Below are 26,708 nucleotides of genomic sequence, written 5' to 3' on the forward strand. Positions count from 1 at the left end.
AGTTAACATCCCAGCATCTGAGTCCATTTCCATCTCGAATGGGAATGCAACCGGAAGTTGGAGCTGAAGATTGAGAAAAAGCTTAATGCCTTTCTCGATCACTCGGTATAATCTCCAGAAGGAACTTCTATTTTTGTCTCTGCATCGCGAATTAAGTTTGAAATTGAGCATTTTATTTTTAATTATTAGAATTACGAAATATTTTTGCTGTTTGCTTTCCTTAGTATTTTAGGTATAATATTTTGGTTTTTAGCTATTAGAAAATGGCATCAACACGAATCTTTCTTCTGCTCGAACATTGGCTTTTAGTTGTGTGTTCGTCAAGTTATCAAGAATTAAAAACGATTAATTGAAAAAATGGTCTTTTCAGATTTAAAAACTGATGAGGGTCTTAAATCGCTTGACGAGCACTTAGCCGATCACAGCTACATTGAAGGGTATTAATTCTATACATTGTACAGATTTATTAGATTGAAAATGTATCGTACTTGATATAATTTCTTTTATTGAATGTATAACAATCTGTAGTTAAAAAAATACGTGTTGTTGAGTTTCCTTACTTATGTATAAGAAAGTCAATTATTGATTATGGTGATTGATATCGTACTTTTTTTCACTTTTAGTTTTCAACCCTCTCAAGCTGACACAACTGTTTTCAAAGCGTTATCTAAAACTCCAGATTTTAAATATCCTCATGCATTGCGGTGGTACAACCATATCAAGTCATTTGGAAACGGTGTCACTAGGTAAAATGACTTTAATTGATTCAAGATATCTTTAAATGGTCAAGTCTGTTAGTTGAATTGCCGCATTTAGGTCTTATGAGCCGGCATAAAATATGTCACGTCATTTAGAATTAGGCAAGGCGTAGAATATATAGCCATTAAGAAGAAGGAAAGATAACTGTTATCCCTGATGATTAATAGGTATATTCATTCCTAAGCAGACATGAATATTATGTTCACTAGTTTGTTAACAATTTTGTAAATCTTTCAACTACTGTACGTACAACAGCAGTTATTATAATTTATGAGTTGTCTAACATTTGTAAATTTTCCTTTTTTTATGTTAACTTATATGTGCATAATATGTGTGTGTATTTTTTGTTCCTTAATGTTAAATATGTTAACAATAATGCGTTGTAAGTTATCAAACCTTCACTTAATTGCATACCTCTGCAGTGATTTGTTATTGCTGTTGACAAACAAATTGTGTTTTGGTGCCTGTGGTTTCTTTGCAGAAAAGATGAATCTGATAAATATATTGATTATGAAGAGTGGTGAAAATGTGCTTTAACCTACACTGTTGCTGCATTTTTTAAAATCGAGATATGGCTTTCACCAACATACATTGTGCTATTTAAACAACAAATTTCTGTGTTAATGCACATTCACTCATGAAGAATATATTCAAGCTGCTTATCTGAAATGTTTATACTTGTTTTACCTTTTATATTCTTCATATAGCTAACTTTTTGCAAATGCATATACTTTCAGAAAGAGATGCCACAAACACTGTATACTTATCAAGTGCTGCAAATTTTTTTAATGTAAATAATACTTTTAAAAATTCATTAAAATAACTCACCAGTGCTCATATCTAGAATCAGTTGCATTTCATTAACTACAACAAATTTCATGTTAACTAAGTTTGAGTTAGTAAATGTTGTGAGCCCCATTGTAAATGCTAGCTGTAAAGTAATCATCATATCTTATATCTGAGTACATAAACATACCCTGGTATTGCTAATTATTTTTTTCTTTAAAGGAGTCACTCCCTAGCTCCTCATTGACAGAGATCATCAAATATTTATGTGCATAATACTGAAAGTTTTTAGACAAAAGCAGGATGGATCATTATATTGTATATAAATATAATATGCTTTTGTATTATGATATATGAGCACATTACATTTTTTCAGACTGTATCTCCTTAAAGCTGATATACTTAGCATCCTTTCAAACCATTCCTGAAAGTAGTGTTTTCAAAATTCAATAAGTGCACTTATCAAGCAAAGGTAGATGTTATTGGGATAGAAAATGATGTTCCAAGTAAATGTTGCTTAATTTTAGAAAGTTATTTAAGAGGAAATATGGGCTTGTAAGCCAGATTCGTCATGTATTTGATTTTTGAAACCTTTAAAAACTCCACTATTTGTGCTGTGATATTCTTGGGACATTGTTACAGTGAAAAATTATTCAATTTCATGTCTTTTTATATGACCAGTTTTGAACAGTAGTTGTAAACCATTTAGCAGTAATGTTACATATCTCTATCATAATACTGTCAAGTCTATTAGTTTGTTAAATAAGCCCAAAAGAACTTGATAGCTATTAGTTTTTTTTATATCATGTAGGCCAAATATAGAATATACCCAGTATAGAATTCACTTTGAATTTTTACAGTAGAAATTGAACTCTCCAGCACTCTGGGCAACTGGAATATTTTTGAAGAACTGAGCATGATAAACGTCGCAACACAATCATAAGTTCTGTTTAGATTTTAGTTTAAAAAAAGGGGGGGATACAAGTTTGAAAAAAATTTGGGATCTATCTACCATGAAACAGTATGCAGTGGAGTATCTTCGGCTAATCTTTGGAATATGGTAACAGGTAGTTTGGCAACATTTTGGTAAGGCGATAAAATTTACTAGCTAGGACTTTAGCAGTGTACATGGATAAAGTCAAGAGTGTGCGCAATGCCATTTTTGTGCAATTCTGGGATGTTTTTTTAAGCGAAAATAGGTCGACGTGTACATGGATACTGTGTACGTGCAATTCTTAAAAACGTGGCAAGCAGTTTGCGATTCTGCAATTTCTCCCAATTTCGTACCTAATCTTCGTCATGATTAAGCACTTTTGTTCCATAAAACTTCTAGGATAAGCGTAATTCGGCTAGCAGATTGTTGGAAAAAAATGTTGAGTTAAAAAAAAAAAAAAAAAAAAAAAAAACTTGCCTTTACTTGGTGAAAACAAAATGGCGTCCAAGCAAAAACTAGCAGGTTGCTGTAGCAAGGTTGGTCGCCAAAAAATCGCCAAGTTACAATAATCCAAAGATTAACCGTATCTTCAAAATTAAGGTATCCTGGCATCAAGAAAAGTTTGTTAACGGACACAGTAAGCAGCTTTATTTGAAAATACGTAAACTATGGCAGTGCGACATAAAAAATTATGATGGGTGATTTAAGTCATTTATATATACTATATCTAAAGCTTGTATCTATTGATTATGTAACTAAAGAAAGAACAATTTGTTACTTAAAATTCTATGGAATGATTGATACAGTTTTGGTGGCATCTCTGCTAATTTTCACGATGGATAAAATTTCACGATTGTGTATGTTTTACTTTCATCTCATCCATAATAAATGGATTAGTATATTTCTGATCCCACAAATATGTTAGTTGAAGGATCTAACTCATAGGTATTTGTTCCTGGGAAAACCAAGAACTCTTTATTACACTCCTTTTGACTTCGTTCTTGGAAAGACTGGGCAGATGACATTGTAATTCACACAAATTTGTCACATCTCTTTCAGCTGATTTCATGCATATTTTGCACACAAGACACTTGCATGCATTTGAAATCAAGCCATAATTCATGCACCAGTCTATTGCACAACTTTCGCCCTTATCTCACAACTAAATCAAATAAGTTAAATCCATACATTCAATTCTTTTGATGCCAGTCATTTTACTCACAAAGTGATCAGCTGAAAGCACAGTGAAATGACGATTGTTCAAAAAGTACAGTTATACAGTATAAACAATAATCCTAAATTACCTAACAGTTTTTTGCAACTTAGCATAATTTCAGCAAAAGTGCATGTTTCCAGATTTGGCAAGATTTTGCAACTTGACGTCAATGATCTAGACTCTATTGTCTAGTTGATTTAGCTTTTCTACTGTGAATTGCATTTTTTATACACTGAATTATCTCTTAATTTTCTTATATCTGGCATCCGTTTCCTAAGTTTTCGAGATAGTTGAGCTTTTATTGTACATTCATTATCACTTTGTAGTTGAGTAAAATCATGCATAGATGAATGGGATACCAATCCCATAAATAAATGGTTACGTTTGATTTACAGTGGTACCTCGACATATGAGTTTAATTCATTCCGTAACCTTGCTCGTATCTCGAAGCAATTTTCCCCATTGAAATTAATTTAAATGCCATTAATCCGTTTCAGCTCCTAAAACACCACCTTAGTTATTTTTGTTAAGTGTTTTTGAATAAGAAAAATATATTTACAAGAAAAAACATTTATTTATAAATAACAAATACATGTTCTATAAAAACATAATTAAAAGAAAAAGTGAAGTGCTTACAAAAGCGCTTAATTTTCGTCACTGGTCTTCGCTTTTTTCGTCACGCTTTGCTCATTTTCACTTGCAGATCATTTAAAAAAACTGTCCAAGGAAGTTTGTTTCTTCCTCCCTTTCAGGATATTGCGGAAATGAGTTAGGCAAGTTTCGTTGAACAACTCCGATGCATGACTAGTTGCAACTTTTTCGGGGTGATTTTTATCCACAAACTCTACAACTTTCTCCCACATTCTTAAAATCTCCTTTATATCTCTTGCAGGGATAACCTCCTCCATCTCTAGCTCCTCTTCAAAACTAATTTTTCATTGAACCACCGTATGCTGCTGTGAATGTAGATCGTGTAACTCTTCAGTTGTCAGCTCCTGAGACTGTTCCTTGTTGAGTTTGTCCACAACTCTCTCATCCACCTCCAAACCCATGGATTTTCCCAGAGAAACAATCTCCTCTACCACTGACACTTCTGGTTCCAATCCTTTGAAGGCCCTTTCAGCTACAGTGCTTCTTCCATGAAGAGGTTAAGGTCCTCGTTGCAATACCCAGCCAGGCCTGATCAGTAATTCTTAGGCATATCACACGCCTTGCTCATGTTTTTCTGTGATTTCACGCTTTAATTCAATAGACATCATCTTCTTCAGACCCATGGTTATAAAAATAAATGTGATAATGTTTTGTAAATATACAAAATGCAAAAAACGCGAACCCAGCTTATAAAAAATGTTTCGGAAACAAGCACACAGACTGAGGTCGAGTCTGAGGTGGGAAAAACTGTTAGAAATGCACGTGCATGTTGCGGTCGTGTGCAGTTGTGTAGTGTACGATTCTTCGTAATTCAAATCTTGCTCTCATCTCAAAGCAAAGTATCGCTCGCTCGGCGGCTTGTATCTCAAAACACTCGTATATCGAGGTACCACTGTATTGAACTATGGTAAAGCATGCAAGAGGTATTTGTTTGAAGGGAAGTTGGTTCATATCCTCATTGCACATTGGGAAAATATGAAAATGCCAGTGCAGCCAGCCCGTTTGCTGGAAATGGAACCCAAGTCAAACTATCATTGTTCAGCTGTTTTACCCCTCAGCCACTGGTGGGTCCATAAATAATGCAATGTAGTTCATAATAGAGATACTAGAAATACTTTGTTTATTTCTTCTGTCTTGGGAAAAAATGGTATCTGAACTTACCTGTATCCAATACAGCAAAAATTATTAAACATTAGAACTGTAATGTTAACAATATTGCTTAAACATCACAGGTGTCATGATCATTAGTTTCGTATTAATATATGCCAAAAATGTAAGCTCTAGCCAAGAAGGAACGTGAATTCTTGCATGGGTGAATGTGTTTGTAAGTCTTCAGCTTGCTGGCCTGCTTATCTGTTTTTGTACCAAATTACCACAAGGTTGGAAGGTGGAACATTTACACAAAATCCAATTTTAGTTTCTATGAAAGGTATTGTTGCCTAGCAATGACATTCAGTTTATGTCACTTGTGAGTGTTAAACCATTGTATTAACATTCATTTTCTGGGTTAAAATTTACTAGTGTGCAATGGATTTTAATTTAACCGTGTTTAATAAATATTAAAACTAAATTTGCTGATGAAGTAAAATATATCAAATATAAATTAGACCATTCAACTTAACTCATAATGTTTATGAATTTATTGTTCGGCCATGTTGCCTTATTTAAGTAATAATGGTTCCTAATGAGTAAGCTTTTTTATTGGTAAATTTGTTCTTGTTATATAATTTAAACAGTCATATTAAAAACTTTCATTTTCTGTTTTATTTTTAGCTTCCCTGGTGTGAAGAAGGATATCAGTGCTTTTGTAGCGTCATCTAGTGCTCCTAAATCTTCTGCAAAAGTTGAAGCAGGTGATGATGATGACATTGACTTGTTTGGGTCTGATGAAGAGGTAATTTTTTTTCCTTCGCTTAATATATAAAAGCATCTTTTTAATTGTACTATTTTAGTTTTTTGTAAAATGGCTGTTTTAAAATATATAAACAAATTTTCTCACATGTAGGAATAAATTTGTTGCAATTTTGTTATCAATGTATTATTTGTAGCTTTGAACTTTTTGCTTTCATATAACTCTTATTTCTCCTCTGTTTTTAAAATGAATGTTAACCACTTGTGCTGACTAAACTTTACAGATGACGTGCCATGCACTACAATATAACAAGCAGTAAAGTGTCATTTACGCCACTCTGCGTCTGCGAGTGCATGTGTGTGTGTGTGTGATTATGGCAAAGCCTCGAGGGCCATCTGCCTAAGGGTTGGGATGCCTTCGTGGAGGACTTTCTAAGGGAAACTGGCTCATATACATGTTACACATGGGAAAAACGTGAAAACGCTCATGCAGCCAGCCCGTTCGCAAGATTTGAACCTTGGACTGAACTACCAGTGTTCAGCGACTTTACCGCTCGGCCGCTGGTGGGCCTGCATCTGCGAGTACAATCCAGAACTGTAACTCGACAAATAAACAATCTCGTTGTTAGGCGACATGTGCACCACGTTATTTTCATTTTTGCGCGCAGTTTGAGACAAAAGCATCTCAACGTACGTGGCCTGTCTTTTTAGCACAAGTGGTTAATCTTGGGGCAGGTAGAAATTATTTTTCAAATGGTAGGTATCAATAATTAAAATCTGGAATGACTTTATATGTATATCTTAACTTTATTTGCATTCTATCTTGAGAATATTGTATTCGAAAGGATATAAAATTAAATTTGTTATTAATCCATATAAAACCTACAATAACTTTTCTTTCCCTTCCTGAAGATGAAATATATGGTACAAAAATTGCTGCTACACAAAGGCAAAATAACAAGTCAAAGAATTACACAAACTCTGTATTCATGTACACATTGACCTATTTCCATTTAAAAAAAAAAATATCAGAGAATTGCACAAACATGGCATTGTGCACTTTATCAATGTAACACATCAACCTATTTTTGCTTAAAGAGTCAAAGGAGCACCCAATTCTAGAGCCAAACAAAAAATACATAATCCCAATAAACTACATTTTAAACAATAAAATAACATAAAAAAGGAAATTCATCTTGTGCATCTAAGCACTACACAAAGCAAATATCCACTTATATTATTTAGAAATTTCTACATCTTCAGTCTGTGACACACAAAATTCCTTAACAGCATCCAAAAACTTCCTAAAATTATCTGAACTAGAATCCATATATCAACGTCACCACATACATGTTTGAATCCCGCGAACGGGCTGGCTGCATGGGTGTTTTCGTGGTTTTTCCCATGTGTAACGTGTATACGAGCCAGTTTCCCTTAGGAAAGTCCTCTACGAAGTCATCCCTCCCCTTAGACAAATAGCCTTAGTGTGCTTTGCCATAATTAAATAAACCAAACCATCAACATCACCACATAAATTCACAAAAATAAGAGTCAAAAATATCCTCCAATGTTCAACCATACTCAATTCCTTCCTACAAACAGGACATAATGGCTACTAGGTAAACCTTCATTTACACACCAGTTAATTAATGCTCTCTTCCCTTTTCATTCCAAATCGTACAGGGACTTCAGTTTAATCTTATCACATTCAGCCATTCTACCATCTAAACCACAGTACAAGCAATATATTTCCTAAGCAACACACACCACAAGCCCTTACAGATCTTTCCCACCATTAATAAATTACTGCAACCACACAACCAATTACGTCATAATAGGGTTTCCATAACATTCAATTACTCAAGTTACTATTAATGAAATAACCTAATAATAAATGAAGCAATAACTTGATGATAAACAAAACAACTATGGGATAATACAATCCTTTTGGGCACCCTTCAATCTTCTCTAACTGAAATATATATATGTGTGTGTGTGCAAATGTAGATGCTATGGTACTGAAGAAGATGTTGATCTATAACAAATAGCAACTTTACAATCAAGGCAGGTTAAATATTCAGTTTTATTTTGGCAAACATTTTGCAGCCACTAACAAATTGGCACACTACTTTAGTCTTTTCAAGAACATTTACATTTTGAATTGCTTTGTGATAAATAAAGAAGCAGAAGTTTATCTGTGCCAAAGTTCAAAAAGCAAGTCTTGCATTCAGGATAAAATCTGAATTCAGAATGAGTTAGTTTCTGTTTTCAATGCATTTGATTAATAATTAATGAATAATGGTATAAAATTATTATTATATATATAATAATTGTTCACACAACAATGACTCACAAAAGTGTTCATATGCTTACAAGTTTCAGTGAAATATTGTTTTATTCATTAATAAAAATTATTACTTTAGAATTGAATTTTTTTAATAATATCTATAAATTTCTCTTAGCAAAACTACTTTAATTATTTTATGAATATTAAAACCGTTTTGGGGAAAATCAATAATAAAAAAGTAACAGAAAAGTCACCTCATAAAAGTCTTTGCATGCTTTAAAGAAATCGGCATACATTAGTAAATATCGTAGTATTTTTGTCAGTTAATATTTGTAGTATACCCTGCAGTATATATGACAGCTTTTAAACATCTGAATGTAGAGTTAACCAGTTCCCCCCTCCCCATAATATCTGCATCAGTGTTCCTCCATTCTTCCATTATTACTGTTTATAGTTTGCTTTTTCTTTTAATGTTGTGTCTTCGTACTCTAACCTCTAATTCTCTCCAACTTTGTTCTGTTGGCTTTAACCCTTTGCGACACGCATATTTAAAATATATTTTAATCTTTAAAAAAATGCCTTAGAATAAGTCAGATGGACTTACTTAAGTGCCTTTAAGGCTTGAAAAAAATTCTGCGCTTTTATTTTTTACGGTGGAAGGTGGGATACCGTTTGTCCCACCATGCAACTAACACATGTCTTATAGCATATTGGTGTATAGCAGGAAAAAAATCATATGTGGAATGAATAAACAAAATAAAGCGTGCATTCTAAAATATTCATAATAAACACACTAAAATGCATTTTGTACTTTTTGCATATATGCATGACTTGTAAAATTTTGCATATGCACATTTTGCATATAGTATATATTTAATATTTTTAAATTTTAGGAACAAAAGAAAATATTTTCTTGAATATTATTTTAAGATTAAAATTTGATACTCGTACATATGATACTAAATAAAATATTAAAATTGGCACTTGATTCAAAAACATTTATATATGATTAAAATTGAAAAAAAAAATTTTTTCATGAAACTTTGAAAAACATGTTGTTTCATTCTTTTGTAAGCATAGAGGCATTTCACATGTTTCACACATCCAAAATGTTCGTCGTTCTTCTTTCGATATGCTGCAATATGCACATCTTCTCTTGCTCGTTCTCTTTGGCGTTTTACTTACATTTTTTAGTCTTTTTTCTGGTTGTACGAACGGGATTTTAGTTTTTATTTGAACTGGGGATTTCAGTTTTCTTTTCAGCTCTTTCTTGCCTGCAAGTGCCATTAGACCTTCTATAACTGAGAGAAAAAAATCTTTCATTGTTTTTACATCATGATCAGGTTTGCGAACAAACTTGAATAAATGTGTTTACTATACTCGCATCTAAAAAGTAAAAAAAAAATCATGTGCCACCATTTCTTGCTTTTGCGGTCTATTTCATATAGTCTGTCAGTTGATCAATCAGTCGACATATCCCATATTCTTATTGCATGGAATAATGCTGTTCGGGCACAGTACTTTTTTTTTTTTTTTTTTTTGTCTTTCCATCTCGCTCTTTTCTATTAATTTCTTTCATCTCAGTTGCCTTTTCTAAGCAAGACAGGATAGAAACGGATCTTTTATCCTTCCATTTTATGCAATAAATTGAATCATCGCTAACTGAAAAGTCTATATATTCTCTTGACATAAATTTGTCTTTTAAAATTTGGGTAGATACTTCCGATCCATATTTACTGTGCCACATGCATAGATGGGTCTGTGTCTTTAAAAAGCGAAACAAATTATAACTACTTCCCTTTCTTCTTCAGCAATAACTTCAACCTCAGTTATTCTCTCTTGGATTTCAATTTCATCTGAATCAGAACTGACATTTGAAGCATTTGAGTCGCAATCGGATGGCAATTCAGCAAAAAGATCCAAAGCTTCCTGAGTTGTTAATTTTTTTCTAGACATTTTAGCACATCAGAGCATACAATGGATGTAAAAGAGCGCACAATCACGAAAAAAGTAGATGTGAAAAAGAAAAGAAAAAATAATCGTGAGTGCTGCCATCTATTGAGCGGAAATTCAAGTGTGTGGTGGGACAAATTTTAACCCACTTATTTCAACTGCAAAATTAATGTTATAAAATATTGAATCCAATTAAGATTTTTGAAAATAAAATACCTTTGAATATTAAAAAGAATCATACATATCATAAATTGTATACCAAAATTTTTAAAATATGGAAAAATGCGAGATACATGGATATCACTCTTGTGATCCTATTTTGAATATTTTTTGCTTATAAACTTAAGCCCTGGTATAGTAGTAACATATACTGAGAAAAATAATAACTAAAATAGATTATTTTTAAAAGATTAGAAAATTTCTAACGGAAATTGTTAACTGAGAAAATAAATATTAATTAGGTGGGACATACATTGACCCACCATGCCGCAAAGGGTTAAATCTGGTTACTGAGATGGTATTTTCCTCCACCACCAAGCTTTACTGTTCCAACCAAGGTCTTGTGATTAAGCGCCTCTTCCCCCCTGCCCTCGTACATTTATATGCCCATTGGAAACCAAAATGTTCTATTTGCTTTCATTTGCAGATAAGACATGATTCCAAAATGCTTTACCATCGATTTTGAGAAGAAAATTTTCTATTTTTTACACTTTCAAAAATTTTTCTTTCAGCAGATCACCCGTGTAATCCAGCTGATCTAAGCACACATCGAACAGTTTTAGGTGAAACTGAAGTAGAAGATCTTTCAGTAAATTGTGTAAAAATCTTTACAGCAGTCAAGCAGGAATTTTTTGCAAATTTTCTAACTGTAGATCTCTGATCACCTTGAGTCATGTCGAATCCTCTTTGGTGGACAACTTCTTACTTTATCTTGTATCCTATTTTCTTCTTTAGAGCATTTTATCACATACTGCAACAGATGGGATAAATTTACTAATGTAGTGATATCCAAAATCAAATTTCCATCCTTATGATAAGGAATTATTAATTTTTGAATGTTGTTCGTTGGTTCCTTACGACTACGAGACATTTAAGCAAGTCCAAAATAAAAATGTGGTAGACGATAATTTTATTTATGGAATTTTACGAAAATGTTTCGGTGCACAATCACTTTTGTGGAGTGCTTTACCTATACCAAAATTTTCTTTTTACTTGTTGAAAACACATATTTTTACTTATGCAACAAATGATACAAAATGATTATAAATGTGCTTAAGAGCTTTTTTTATATTGTCTAGGATGCAGAAGCAGAGAAGTTGAAGGAAGAACGGCTGAAGCAGTATCAAGAAAAGAAGGCAAAAAGTGAGAACAATTGCTGCCTGTTATTTTCTTAAAGTCAATTAAGATTTGCAGCAAACTTTCGCTATCAGGTTATTATATAACTAGTGACTCTCCCGGTTTTTCATCACACCTCCCGATCTCCCAGCAGTTTCTCAGATTTCCCAGTTTTTATTTTTAGCCTTTACTAATGAAAGTGTTTTTCAACAATAAATTAAATTTATTGAATTAAGTTGTGCAAATTTCATATCACCACTTCTGGTATTTTTGCTTAGTTTTTGTAAACTGTGCAGAACTTTATATGAAGATTCAAAAAATATTTAATATTAATATCTATATTTAAGTTTGTTTTGCATCAATATATGGTACATTACTAAGCTTATTCTCATTATGCTATATATACTTATTACTAATTTTACTTTCATAGTAACTAAAGTGAACACTGGTAGTTCGGTCCGAGGTTCGAATCCCGCGAACGGGCTGGCTGCATGGGCGTTTTCGTGGTTTTCCCCATGTGTAACGTGTATACGAGCCAGTTTCCCTTAGAAAGTCCTCCACGAAGGCATCCCTCCTCTTAGGCAGATAGCCCTCGAGGCTTTGCCATAATCACATACACATACACACACACACACATAGTAATTAAAGAGAACTCCGATAAGTTCAAATTATCTCTGCTCAGTTTAGCAGTGTAAGAAAATTGTAAAATGAAATGAGCTAAAAATGTGCAAATTTAGAATATCCAATTAAATATTAATATATTTTTCACCTGCTGAATAACTTGATTCGTGCATTGTAAAGTGAATTTAAGTCAATTTGGAGTCCTTTTCAGATGCTGCTGCCCTCCAACGTGAAAACCTCCCAGAAACTCTCTTATGTGAGAGAATCTTCTGGTTTTCCATATTTTAAGGTTAGCAGCTATGTTATTAATAACAGTCAAATATATTTGACAATGCTTGTATTTGGTAAGGATGATACTTTTCAGTACAGTTTGACTGATTTGAAGTTACTATTATTTATCACAGCTGCAATTAACCAGTCCCTTCGCTGATGGTTTAATTTTTACATTTTTGTATTTGTTCAGTTGAAGCACAAGAATTCTGCACTCGCCACGTGGAAGACTAATTATTTTCTCAACAATCTTTCTTTTGAAAAACAGTAGATAAAACTGAATGCAGTTAAAGAATGAGTTTTTTTAAGATATTGTGAGTTATATAACCAGGGTTGCCATGCTACCTGAAAAACTGGGAAAAGTCAAGGAATACGAAAATTGACTTAAAAAGTTGAGGAATTTAAATATTTTAAACAAAATCTGGAAAAGTCAGAATTTCGTATGGACGAAGCCCCTCAAAAAGTAATTTTTACATTGGAAGCGATCACTTGTTGAATTCATTCAAGCATCTGGCGTCGAGCCAATTTTCGCAGCTCCAGTCAAATTGTCTTTTAGAAAGGCAAAGTAAGTTTCCAGTAACCTCAAGAATTGTGAGATTCGCATGCGCATGTGCAATGCATGTTGAACGAAAGAAAATATCTTCCCATTCTCGTATAAAACAAAATCGATTTAATCCTTGTATACAGGGTTTGATGACATGATGATGAGTGGTAAATCAGACATTTATGATGAGCAATAAATGGGTCATTTTGGTGTTGGTGACAATTTTTAAAATCGGTTGAAGGCCGTATTGTTTACTAGGATTTTACCACAAAATCTTATAAACCTTTTTTTTCCTTTTTAATAAATGCCTTATTTTTCATTTTGCAGTAAAATAAAGAAAATAGTAGTCGTCATCTAGGCTTTTTAATATAATTATATTCGCCAAAATACCGTTGATTACTGTAATGCAGGTTTTAATCTTTAAGTAATTAACTTTATTTCAATGTTATTTGTATCATCTAATGTGGCTTTTTCCTTCTAAATTTACTTGTTATTAGTTAGTAATACCTTCAAATTTCAGGCAGTTTTCTCTGGCATACTCCTAGAACTAATTCTAGCTGTATACCATCATGAAATTTAATGCACATATTTTTTTTTATCCAGATTGCGCAGATTCTAATCTCAATCTTTAGTGGAGAAAACAACTTCTATTATTATAATAGTAATCCTTTGAGGATTAGTCGTATGCAATTGGCAAATTTTTGTGTTTACAACTGGTACCATAATTAATTTACCTCTCAGCACAGCCAATGTGCACTTTAAGATTATAACTGTAGGCAATTTTATTGTGATTGCTTCAATGATCCACAGGTACCAATGAATAAATCATCGGTAAAAACTTGTCTAGGTGCCAAATTTTCAAGCCCGTGAAGAAATTTTATTTCTGTTTCTCGTTTGTTTTAACCCTTTGCCCAACATACAATTTGGTTAAGAAAAACCAAATTTCCCAAAACTGTTGGGAGAAGAGGTATTTTTTCGTTTTTATGCCAAAATGCCCCTGGTACTTTATACCTTAATTTGTGTACTTTTAATAGATTGCTTTAAATTCTTTGGCATGTGTCAAGATGCACTTATTATATGCTTTCTGACTTCACAAAAAAAATGGCCTTGCCAGTCAGAGTGTTAAATCGTGCTTGTAGTTCAGCATTTAAAATTTTAAGAATCTGGAGAGTGTAAAGAGGGAAATGAGTCTATTATCGCTACTATGATATATGAGATATTCTGTAATAATGGTTAGAACTAGGAACTGAGCTTAAGGAAATGGCTGGAGAAAAGAATTAGGACAGTTCTTCAAACAATTTGTAACCTTTTTTTTCCCCAGAAATTTTTCTTCCTTTAACCTCTATCAATAAAAATTATTGACTTGCTAAATTCATGAAGTAAAGCATTTTTCAATTAAATTAAAATAGCAATCAAAACAATAGCTGAAAAACTTTGAGCAGCATCTACTAATTTTATATTTATCAGTTATGTTTTTATATGTTTAAGCCACTTCATTCTATGGCAGTAGCGTGAGAAATTTTAATTGTGGCATAAACTTAGACATAAACAGATATATATATATATATAAGAAAAATAAAGAATATGTATTTGCACTGCACCATTTTGAGACTAATACATGTCGTATGACTCTTACATAATTCTGCTTAGAAAGTCCTCCACGAAGGCATCCCTCTCCTTAAACAGATAGCACTCGAGGCTTTGCCATAATAAAAAACCTAACCTAACCTTACATAATTCTGATGATGTAAATGGAACTAAAGCTGAAACAGCCAATAGCAATTTTACTGTAATATTAACTATCCAATCAAAATGAAATTGAGACATTTCTATGATTCAGTCATAATGAAATACGATAAATTTCTATGTACATGTATGTATGATTCTTAAAATTAAGCCGCAGGCAGTTTAGACGGGGGAAGCAAAGTGAGGAGCTATTAGCATAGTAGAAGCTAGCAGAAGTGTGACAGAATTAATGACTTAGTTAGCTTGCTAAAGGATTTATACCAAAGTAGGTGCAGATCAGAAACAAGCTATAATAGGTCAATACAGTCAAAAGTCGTTAATCCAGACTCGATGGGACTTCAGCGATTCCGGATTATAGATCATCAGTTTAAATCTCATAAGATAGGATGCAGAAATTTTAAATTAAAAATATGAAACCGTAATTTATGAAATAAAAAATGATTATGATCTAAAGGGTATCAAAATTTACAAAAAAAAAAAGCTTAATATTTATTTGTTTACTTTATTAAACATTTCTTTCAATGTAATTTGTTTAAGTTGCTTCGTTTTATGTGATAATACTTTCTCTAATTCTGTAAACAGACATAATTTCTTGTTCAATTACAAAGTTCCGCTGTTCAAGTCCTGTTAATTGCTGTGCCGAGAATACCGACTAACTTGCCAATCGAAATTTTTTTGTTTTCACTAACCTCTCTGTCACATTCTTCATGTCTTTATCCATTTTTTGCAGCAATTCCACTTTTTGTTTGATGGACATGGAAACATACTTTCGTTTTGTATGATCCTTTGGGAGCTCCAGAATCAGAAGAAATTCTATTTGACATAATCGAAAGTTCAAGTTTACTTTTATAGTATTGCTGTTACAGTCTGCAAAAAATAATAAGCCGAATCCAATTCGAAAATTAAGGAACAGTGCAATCATCAACATTAACTGAAATAGATAATTAGATAATTTTTGCATATACCGTCCCTTATACATAAAACACGCATGCGAAAACGTATTCTGCGCTTGTGCACACAAATATGCGCAGACGTAAAAGGTCTTACGCGCACGCGTAAAAGCCTATGCGAATGTGTCAACGCGGCGCATGCGCAGAAAGTTTTTAGCTTTGAGGTCCGGATTATGGGTGTCCAAATTAACGACTTTTCACTGTATTAGTTTTAGTTACCTTTCTCAAGCATTGTTATGTAACATCAAAAGATCTCAAATTAGGGAGAAAAGGTGAATTTAGGGGGGGGATCACCAAATGTAGAATGTCAATTTAAGGACAAAGCCGTTAGGTTTGTTTATGCAAGTCATTATTCATGACCTTTCTCATACATAGTTTATGTAAAATTTAAACAACTAATTTACAATAACAATGTAATTTCTAAATAAACTAATTAATAAATTTGCAATTACTGGGTTGATATTTTCTTGCTTCAACCTCATATCCTAGAAAATTTATTTTTTCTTTAGCAAAATTACACTTAAATTGTCTCAATTTCATAATCTCTTTTTCACATATTTCAAATATTATTTTTAAGATGTTCATTAAAATTTGGAGAGAATACTATAATGTCATCAAAATAACTTAAAGCAAACTGAATTTGATACTTATTTAAAATTTGTCTAAGGGCTCTTTGAAAAACAGCTGGGAAATTTTTCCAACTGAAAGGTAATCTAGTAAATTCATATAAAGACCAAAATATGTAGTAAATGCCAAGTTTTCAGTATCTTTTTCATTTTATTTGATATGCCAATAACCTAAGTCTGTGGGAAAAAAATTTGCATTTGTTAACTAATCTAATACAGCATCAATCTAGGCATGAGCTCAGAATCAGTTTTTAGTAGTTTGATTTTTCTGAAAATCAACACACATTCTAGATTTTGATTGTTCATCTGTCTTGTAAGCCTCATCTCTCTCTCTCTCTCTTGTAAGCAATTGATCATTATCAAATTCACTATTTTTAACATGATTATAATGAAGTGAATATAAAAAATAAATGTAATTAATACAGATAAATAATATGAAATTATGATAAATGCCTGTTAAAATTTATGGGTGACTGTTGAGTATGTTGGTGGAGTACTGGTTCCTAAACAAAGGCCTGTTATTACTCTGCACAGTTGTTCCTTTTACCTGCAAGGTAATGTTGAAGGCTCTCGTTTTATGACTGTAATTTTATTATGAAATGTATTAGTGCTGTTCTTAAAGGTAACCTTAATTAAGGAAGAGGCCTTTTCAAGTAACTGCCTAGGCATCCCTGAATCACTAGTGCGGAAGAACACTGGTTAGCTCAAGAGGATAGCCCTAATAATGGATATGTTTGTTTAGAAATGTTGCAAGGCCTTCCAGTTTGGTAAAATCAACCATTGTAAATAAAAGATAATAATGGTGAAACCATAATTTCTGAAAATGTTGCTCCTATTATTTATGGTGTTAAAACATAATATATCAATATGGACTTAGTATCTTAAATATTTGTGTCTTACATTTAATTATAAATAATGATTATCTAAAAAGTTTTATTTGTTATACTCTGTGATAACAAGCACCTTCCCTGAAGAACTATGATTATGTGAACTCTCAAACAAGAAGACTTTTGGACTAAAATACTGAAAAATTTTAAAGGGCTCTAAAAATTTATTTTTAACAGTTCATATTTATAAATTATACTTTTCAGTTATTTATTTAATTATTGCTGATCAAAATGTTATGATTTACATTTTTCTTAAAGAATATGTAAAAGATTTAATTAGCAGCGTAAATTAATTTCCCTTCTATATATTTAAAAATAGTAACCTCTTTGTATTGCATCATTTCGAGACTAATCCATATCATATGGCTTTTACATAATTCTGATGATGTAAGTGGAACTAAAGCTCAAATAGCCAATATTAATTTTATAGCAATATTAACTATCCAATCAAAATGCATTGAGAACCAAAACTATGTCAGTCTGAATTAAGATTTCACCCTCGGCGTAACACACTTGCTTTCTGTGCTTTAGCCTAGCTGAACTGCAGTCTGTCTGCTCCTCCTATCTTACTGCAAATTTATCTAAAATCTAAACTTTTAGGAATTGGCACATTTAATGTGCCAACTTGTTTGTGGCTGCAACATATTTGCTGAAATAAAAAAATGAAGATTTAATCTGCCTTCGCCTCCAATTTCCTTCCTGGTCATTACTTCCGAGTTTGATTTTATCACACACATTTATATGTAATATTTTTTTCTCCCAAATTATAGAACCTGGTGTTATAGCAAAATCTAGTGTGGTGCTCGATGTCAAACCTTGGGATGATGAAACAGATATGGCTGAAATGGAGAAGAAAGTGAGAAGTGTTGAATGTGATGGTTTAAAATGGGGAGCCTGTAAGTATCAATACTTGAAAAAAAAAAAAAAATCAGTATGTACTACTAATATGATTATTCCAAATTAATTTTGATGGAAAATGCTGATAGTTAAAATTAAAGCATGTAACTCTCCCAATGGTCGGAAGACCATATTATTGCCAACTGATTTGCCTCTTAATTTTAGCAGGTGAAAAGGGGGCAGCTTCTTTACTAATAAGTGTGGATGAACACATTGTTGATTTTTGTTATTATCTTGAAAAGATTTCTAAAAGGAAGAATAATTGAAACAATTCCAGTAGCTACATAATACTAAAATAAGAAAAAAATCTGAAACGTGTATGTTTCATGAAAATATGTTTTATGAAAGTCTTTTTCTAAGTTGAGAAGAAAAATTCTAGTAAAGTTAATTTTGTTTTCTGATATGTTCTTTTAAGAATAAAATGTTCTGGTGTATCTGATTATATAAATAGAAGTAATATCACCTCAGAAAAGTATTACTCTGTAAAAGTACCTAAAACAGTGCAAAGAATGATGATTCTGTGAAAAATGTGCTTTAGCAACACAATCTTTTTTACGATGTTTGGAAAATCAGAAAGCTAGATTCATCAGAATTTCATGTTTACAACCAGTGACATTTGGGGTTCCTTTCTGTTTTTCTTTTATATTGTTTGCTAATAATTGCCAACCTAGCTAGTAATAGATTTATATGATTCACATCTTAATAGAACTGCAATACTTTGAAAGATTGGTACTATTCTGTTATTGAGACCAGATGCAGAAATGTATGAGTGTATGTAAGTATGTACATATATGTGTCATATGTATGTATACATACACACTTGTACTTACATATACATGCATACATGAACACATATACATGCATGTATATATGCATACATTTCTGAATAAGGTCCTGATAACAGAACAGTAATGAGTTTTAGTCTTTTAGGGATAAGTTTTTTTCCCCCTGTTCTAGATTTATGATAAATAGAATTAATTACCTTCATAATCCATTGATCTATTGATACTGAAATTTGACTTTCAATCATTACTATCTGTACAAATCTTAAGATGTATTTACTGCAGGCAACAGGAGTCATTGGTTATCCAGGTAGATAACAATATATACCTCTGATCAGTTTCTTTCAAGAGAACAAGATTTGTATTTCTGTTATTTATTCCCAAAAAATATATTATCAGTTGCATAAATTTATGGTAACAAAGTTTGTGTATTCTATTTTAAATGACACACAGCTTTTTGTTATATTGAAGTTATTCACTATGTGAGTATAATTAGTCAAACAAATTAAAAGTTTTAATTTTGCTTTTTTTGGGGGGGGAGGGGTTATGAGCTGAGAATTTTAAAATGTTTTCTTTCGCATGTAATAACAAATATTATCAACTGTTTTGTTTTTCTTATATTTTTAATATTTTACTTATCTGTTTATATTTTTGCTAGCTAAACTGATTCCACTTGCCTATGGTATTAAAAAGCTACAGATAATGTGTGTTGTAGAAGATGAAAAAGTAAGTTTGCAAAATAGTTTCATTAAAATTTTTAATTAAATAATGTATATGCCATATTATATTAATACTGTATAGTTGGTTTAACATAATAGTATTAACAACTAACATATTTTTATCAGCAAGATGAATCATCTGGTATGTGATTTTATCATGCTTAGTTATTGCATGTGCAATATCTGTAACCTACAAACATTAATTTTCAAAAGTTTAAAAGTTAAAATATAAAGGCATTATTCAAGATTTAAATAGATATCTTAAAATGTAGAAATGAACTTCAAGGGATCTGAGGTTTGGTGTGCTGCATCTAGTTTTAGGATAATAGACTATGTAACAAAAACATTTTAAAATTGAATGATGAAACAAAAAATTGATTAATGTTATCCCGTCTACCAAAAAAAGTGAATATTAAATCTGATGTTGATCATCCTTTTCCAGTTTTGCTATCCTTTAATAATTTTACATAATTTAAGTAGCATAATAGTTCTGATCTTTCCTTCAAATTAACATTTACAATTGAATAATTATTTATGAATAAAGATACAAAAGCTGTAAAAAAATGAATAACAAAAAATATTTTGCTATCTATGAGATTGTAGGAAGATTTTTCTCAGTGTTATAATTCAAAAATTGAAGATTCCATTACTTACAGCTCTACAGTTTTTATCAATAAAACTTACTAATTATATATATTGCTGCCTTGGCTGTGGTAGGGCTCTTTCCGTGCATTGCATTTTCTCAATATTGTGATCAAAAGAAAAAATCTGCAATGTCAACATTTTTTTTTTTTTTTTTTTTTAATTTCTGTCACAGTACCTTCAGCACTTGGATCTTTGCATGTAACAACAATATTATTGCAAGATTAAAAAATTCCATTCACATTCTGAAGATACTGAAAGGTCATTCTTTTCAGTTAGCAAAAGGCAAATCCCAGTTTCCTCTTTAATGCCCTTGTAACTGCTCACTAAGTCTTTTTTAGCTGTAGCATTCTAACAAGAAGTGAAATGATGTCATTGCCAGACTTAATGCTTAAATATGCTGCTTCCTGAATTAATACTTCATGCTGCTCTCATGCTTTGATCCATAGGTTTCAGTACTTATGTTGCATTCAGGAGCAAGAAAATATCTTAATCCATACTAAATTAACATCTGTGTGTGTAATACAGTTGCCAATCAAGAAAAGAAACCTTCTCTTTCTAACCAAAAGTTCTTCATCCAACTTTTGTAATTCTTCAGATAGTTTTTATGTCAATCATGCCTTGTGATTAGCTTCATATATCACAACGTTCATGTTTTATGAGCATCATAGCGTTGAAATTTTTTAGTCACCAAAAGCTTAAGATGAAAGGCATTCATATTGGGACACACACTAATTGTAACTCTTTGCACTTTTAACCATTTTCCACCAGTGCATATATGGCTTCTACAATTTAGTGTTTTGTTTGGAATTATTTCATAAAAGGGCCTAATTTAAACTGCACTGAAAATGTCTTGGTATGATGTTGAAAAATGTTGTTCTACTTCTTAAACCTATCCGACCAGCCATTTGAACATATAAAGGTAGTTTTTCTTATATTTAAAGTATTTTCTTCCTTACTACATATCTGTCGACACAAGGAGGCAAAGTCGCTTAGCAACACAGTCTTTGTTGCAGTCATCTGATGCCTCACAGTATTTCATGTAAACAGGGTGATTTTGTATCTTAAGTTGCTAGAAGCTACTTAGTCCAGTCAGAGCAGTCAAAGTAAACAATGTGATATGTATTCAATAGGAAACCTGTATTGGTCTCACAACAAGCATGATAATTTGCAAACTTTTAATGCCATTATTCTTCAGGGTTTAATTTTTAAAATAAACTGTAATATATACAAGAGATTTAATAGCGGAAAGTAACTGTGACTAAAAGTGCAAAACACACAAAGTAATAAAAATTGTAAATTTAAAAAAAATATATAAAATTAGGAAAACAAGTCATTGTGAAATATGATGCATGTGTATATATTAGTTTTTGATTTATATATCCAAAACTGAAATATATATATAAATGATAACATTCATTTTTATAAGAGAAGAAAACAAATAGATTGGTTCATATATAGCATAATATATAACATACATTGCTGATAATGAGATCCCTAGTAAAGTGTCAATTTATAAATGTAAAAATCTAATAATTGCAATTATATAATTAATACAAAATTAGGTAAATAATTAAGTCTTGCATAAAATAATAAAGTAACTTAAAATTATGTGTTACAAATAAAAAATTTTATATTAACAAAATTCTGTTGATTACAGAAACCACAAAACATTAATTTCATGTAGAAAAATCAGAAAATGTCTTAGCTGAATGCGAACTCACAGTCTGATAGTTCGTGCAAAATTTAACACTTTGGTAAGTAGGCTGAGGTCTGTAGATTTGGCTGAGTAATCGAGCTAGGTAGACCTAGCCTAAAAAGTTGAAAAATAAGAATAGAAAATCGAAAATATAATCAAATGCAAACAGAAGGTAGATTAATATTTTCTTGTTTGTCCGATTCCGGAAAACATTAGAGTATAGTAATTCCTTTATAATAAGGCGGGAACTTCCACCATATTTAATTAATACTAAAATTGATGTAAAAAGTGCACAGCTCTTTAGCCTACAATAACAAACCACTTGCATTAAGGGGAAGAAATATTCTGTCATTTATAAAGAAATCCATTAGAAATTGTGATTCGAAACAAGTGTATCATAAGTTTGTTAAAATTGTTACAAAAATTCCAAACAGTGTGCTGTATATGTTATTTAGTAAGCAAAACTCTGATTCAGTATCTGCCATAGCTTTTAAGGCACATAATTTCCATAAACAATTTCATGAGCTGTTGCCAGATAAGTCTCTTGGAGCATTGTATCCCATGATGAACAATAAGCATGATTCCTAGTGCAGGTGCTGTGGATATGTTTCTCCTTGTAGATGGGCTGGTGCAGATGTCAAGAGATAATTTTTCAGAGAGATGTCTCCTTGTGTAGACTGACAGGCTTTTGGTAATTTAGAAGGAAATATGTCTGGCTGGCAGTTGGGAAATCCTGCTTATGGCAGTGCACATGTTTCATCCTTCAGCAAACATAATAATTATGCAAAAAGTGCTAACCTTTATCTGAAGCATTTCTCCTGATATTTGCAGACATTAGCTTCTTTGAATGGCAACCATTCAACAGTGCTTCTGCAACAGCCTTGCGATTGATCTCTCTCATTCTTTTCTCTTGTATCTAATTTTTTTTCTATAAGCAAAAGTAATCAAGTCTTGATTTTCCATATGATATTTGTTGGCTGTAAATTTGGATAAAACTGTATTTCCGAGAGTTATTGATTAGACTCGTCCATTTTTTTTTACTTTACAAATATGACCACTTATTGTCATTGTAGACACTTTATACGAATTTTTGATGCAGAATGCAGATATTTTGGTTAAAGAATATGTGAGAGTTTTGCTTTTCTGGTAAAGATGCAAAAGAAAAATATTTTTCTTAGCCATTGCCTGGTGAGAACGGGATCCTTTTCCATGTGGTCCAGTATGGTTGCAAAACAAAGATTTACTTGCCTTTATAAAAAAATTCCTTGTAGCTTGCTAAAGCATTTGAAATCTTTTGGAAAACAGAACTTGGGCAGCCAATATACTCAAACAAAACAAATTGATAAGGATAATAATTTTCATTCTTTAAAGGAACAATAAACTGTATAGTGCCAAGCTCATAAAATTCACTACTTCCTCTTTCCCTTAATAGCTAAGCATTCAAAATTTTGATCGTAGTACTAGATTCCTCATTGAAAAAGAACATGACTATGTAGAACATAAAATTAAGTAGAAAAGCAACCTTGGCTTAACATAGATATTTTCAAGGGGAAAAATAATAATAAAGCATCCTTCAAAAATGTTTTTGCTCCTAAAGAAGCAAGATATGTCTGGTAGTCTTCAAAATCTAACTAAGGTTGCTTTTATGCCTAATTTTAAATTGTTGACTGAAATTCAATTTGTGTCTTCACTTCAATTTAGAAAATTATTTTATATTTTGGAAATATTTACTGAATTGTTGATCATAATAAGCATTGTATTTTCTATGTTTTGTGTACAAACAAGAAGGTTGTAGCAGTTCTTCAGTAGTAGTGTCTGAATAATATTAACCGCAATCACATTTAAGTGGCATCTGCTGTATTATTATATACAGGGTGTTTATAAAGTCCCAGACCCATTTTGATGTTTAATAACTCATAAAATAATCAAGATATAAACAAACTTATGGCATTTATTGATGGAATAACTTATATATTTTCGTTTTCAGGTTTGAATATCTTTACTTTTGTAAATAGCGTCTGCGCGTGTGGTTAATTTCAGATAATTTCATTTTCTAGTCTAAATATCTGTACTTTTCTAAATATCGCCTGCTTATTAATTTCATTTAAATCTTTCTGGCATTGTTAATCGCCATAATGTGTGCATATGAGGATCTGAAAACCCCCATGAATACCGTGAGGGACAAAGGGATTCTCCAAAGGTTAATGTGTGGTGTGGACTAATGCACGACCGAGTCATTGAGCCTTTATTTTTTACAGAAAAGATGTTCTCATCAGTCGTATACTTATACATGTTGGAAAACTTCGTATTTCCACAACTAGAAGAGCTGGAGCCACATGTCTTTTTGCAACAAGATGGTGCACCACCTTATTGGGGTACCATCGTTCGTAGTTCTTTGAATGACCATTTTACAGGAAGATGGATTGGGCGAGGAGGTCCAATTCCTTGGCCTCTCTGATCACCTGATATAACGCTGCTGGACTTTTTCCTTTGGGGATTTGTAAAGGACAACGTTTACAGGAGGAGAATGTCGAACATTGATGACCTAAAAGCCAGAATTACAACTGCAATAGCCTCTGTGGATGCTTACATGCTTGCCGGTACCTGGCGTGAACTTGAATATCGACTTGATATTCTCCATGCAATGAAAAGGGCACACGCAGAAGTTCATTGACAAGGGTCATGAAACTATCTAACCATTTATGTTATTAATTTTAATCTATCTTTATTATTTTATGAGTTATTAAACATCAAAATGGGTCTGGGTCTTTATAAACACCCTGTATAGATATATATATTTATGCATATAGATATCAGCAATGTTAAAGCATGTATATTAGTATCTCTAAATTGTCTTGGACTTGAAACTTAGATTACTGATATATATATAGCTGGTTGTAACGAAAGTTTTCAGCCAAAAAACGTTCTTAAAAACACATCAAAGCAGTACCTTTAGTGCTGGTAGTAATCACCCCCTAAATCTAAGATTTTCTGCTAATTTGGTACTTTCTGTTTATCTGCAGTTCCCCTAAAAATATTAAGAGTAATGTTCTGTGTTGCCAAAATATATTTATATAGCAAATTAGGCATGCAAAAGACATGTGCCCATTTCTGCTTTCTGATATGATGGTCATTCATGTTTGTTTTTGTTAATTGAGTGCTTTTGGGAAGGCTGGGAAGTTTGCTAGTTGATAAAAAGGGAAACTTTGCATTTCTTCAGGAATGTAGCATTTTGTTCAACAGAAATGCAAAAATTTGTGTTCCATAAAGTTGTATTTTAATCAAAATTTGTGCAATTCTCTGATATATTTTTCAAGTGAAAACACACTGTGTGCATGGAAAGAAAATAGCATGGACCGTACCAAATTTATGCTATTCTGTAGTGTTGTTTTAAGTGAAAAGTGGGCACTGTGAACGTGGAGAAAACAATGATGGAAAAAAAAAAAAAATTACTTAAAGGATTTCTTCAGAAAGTTAAGTGTTGTAATACAGATGTTTCTTACTTTTTTAATTCTATTGATTTTGTTCTCAATACTTAGCATGGCACAGTTTTCAAAATGTCTATTACCTTTCATATATTAATGCTTGGTGAATAATTAGTCACCATTTTGAGTTGGCAGGTTTTTCAGATAATGAGAAAGTACCAAAGATTCTATTTTGATTCTTTTAGTGATTAAAACTGAAGAATATTAATTTTAAATTATTAGAAGCTTTCTTTGTATCGCATATATTTATTCGCATTGAATACCATGTACCATCAGAATTTAAAAATTAAGTTTTGCATTTTTTTTAATACCTTTCCCTTTTCATATAATCTGTGTATTATGCCCTCAGCTGTTAAGTTATAAAGAAAGTCACATTTTAAAGCAAAGTTCTATAACTAATCTTTTTTTAATAAGGAAGAAATGTAAAATTGTGGAGAGTTCTTATTTTTGTCATATCCTGTCATAATGCATATTTTACATAAAATCTGCTCAACAGAAAATGTGTAGAAAGATAATTAAAACTTTTTTACATCCCCTCACTCTGAGAAAAATTATTTAGTTTAGGTGTGTTAAAATCATGTTTGATTGTTTTTATTTTTGTGAATATAAAAAACATTTGTAACATTGTTAATTTCTTGTGCTTATAGGTTAGTATTGATTGGCTTCAAGAAGAAATTCAAAATTTTGAAGATCATGTTCAATCTGTAGATATAGCAGCTTTCCAAAAAATATAATTTTGTTAAATAAATTTTTCTATTCACTGCATATCTTCTTTCATATATTATCCTATGATTATGATTTCATATAGGATCTTCGGAAATTTCATACATGTAGCACTTAAACAGTAAATTTCAGTTCATTGAGTGAAATCTTGTCAGTAATTAATTCAGTAACATTACCTAAATAATATAAATTTCTGTGGATACAAATTTACCCATACTTGTAATTATCTTCAATAATCAAAATTATTTACGTCTTAAGACCAACAAATGCTAAAAACTTGCTTCCAAAAAATGTTTCTTCATATAATGAAAATCATTGCATGATGTCTGTCTATGTTATGTCTGT

At 31.7% G+C, this 26,708-nt stretch overlaps 1 protein-coding gene across 1 annotated transcript; it reads left to right on the plus strand.

Moving 5' to 3' along the window:
* Positions 1 to 277: 277 nt before the first annotated feature.
* Positions 278 to 26,405, plus strand: eEF1beta (elongation factor 1-beta). Its single transcript, XM_035357607.2, has 7 exons — positions 278 to 437; positions 624 to 746; positions 6,120 to 6,240; positions 11,736 to 11,799; positions 18,187 to 18,312; positions 19,754 to 19,821; positions 26,288 to 26,405. The coding sequence occupies exons 1-7, from the start codon at positions 358 to 360 to the stop codon at positions 26,372 to 26,374; spliced, it is 669 nt and encodes a 222-aa protein (XP_035213498.1). The 5' UTR covers positions 278 to 357; the 3' UTR covers positions 26,375 to 26,405.
* Positions 26,406 to 26,708: the final 303 nt, after the last annotated feature.

This window comes from Stegodyphus dumicola, chromosome 5, assembly GCF_044657685.1.
Source record: "Stegodyphus dumicola isolate Sdum_Otavi_A_Nest chromosome 5, ASM4465768v1".
In the NCBI taxonomy this organism is placed as follows: Eukaryota; Metazoa; Arthropoda; class Arachnida; order Araneae; family Eresidae; genus Stegodyphus; species Stegodyphus dumicola.

What these genes read in the sequence shown, in the direction of transcription:
- eEF1beta (XM_035357607.2), top strand. Translation starts at nt 358, where the DNA reads ATGGTCTTTTCAGATTTAAAAACTGATGAGGGTCTTAAATCGCTTGAC. An exon ending in GATCACAGCTACATTGAAGG is followed by an intron (nt 438 to 623) that starts GTATTAATTCTA and finishes TTTCACTTTTAG; the next exon opens with TTTTCAACCCTCTCAAGCTG. An exon ending in GTGTTGTAGAAGATGAAAAA is followed by an intron (nt 19,822 to 26,287) that starts GTAAGTTTGCAA and finishes TTGTGCTTATAG; the next exon opens with GTTAGTATTGATTGGCTTCA.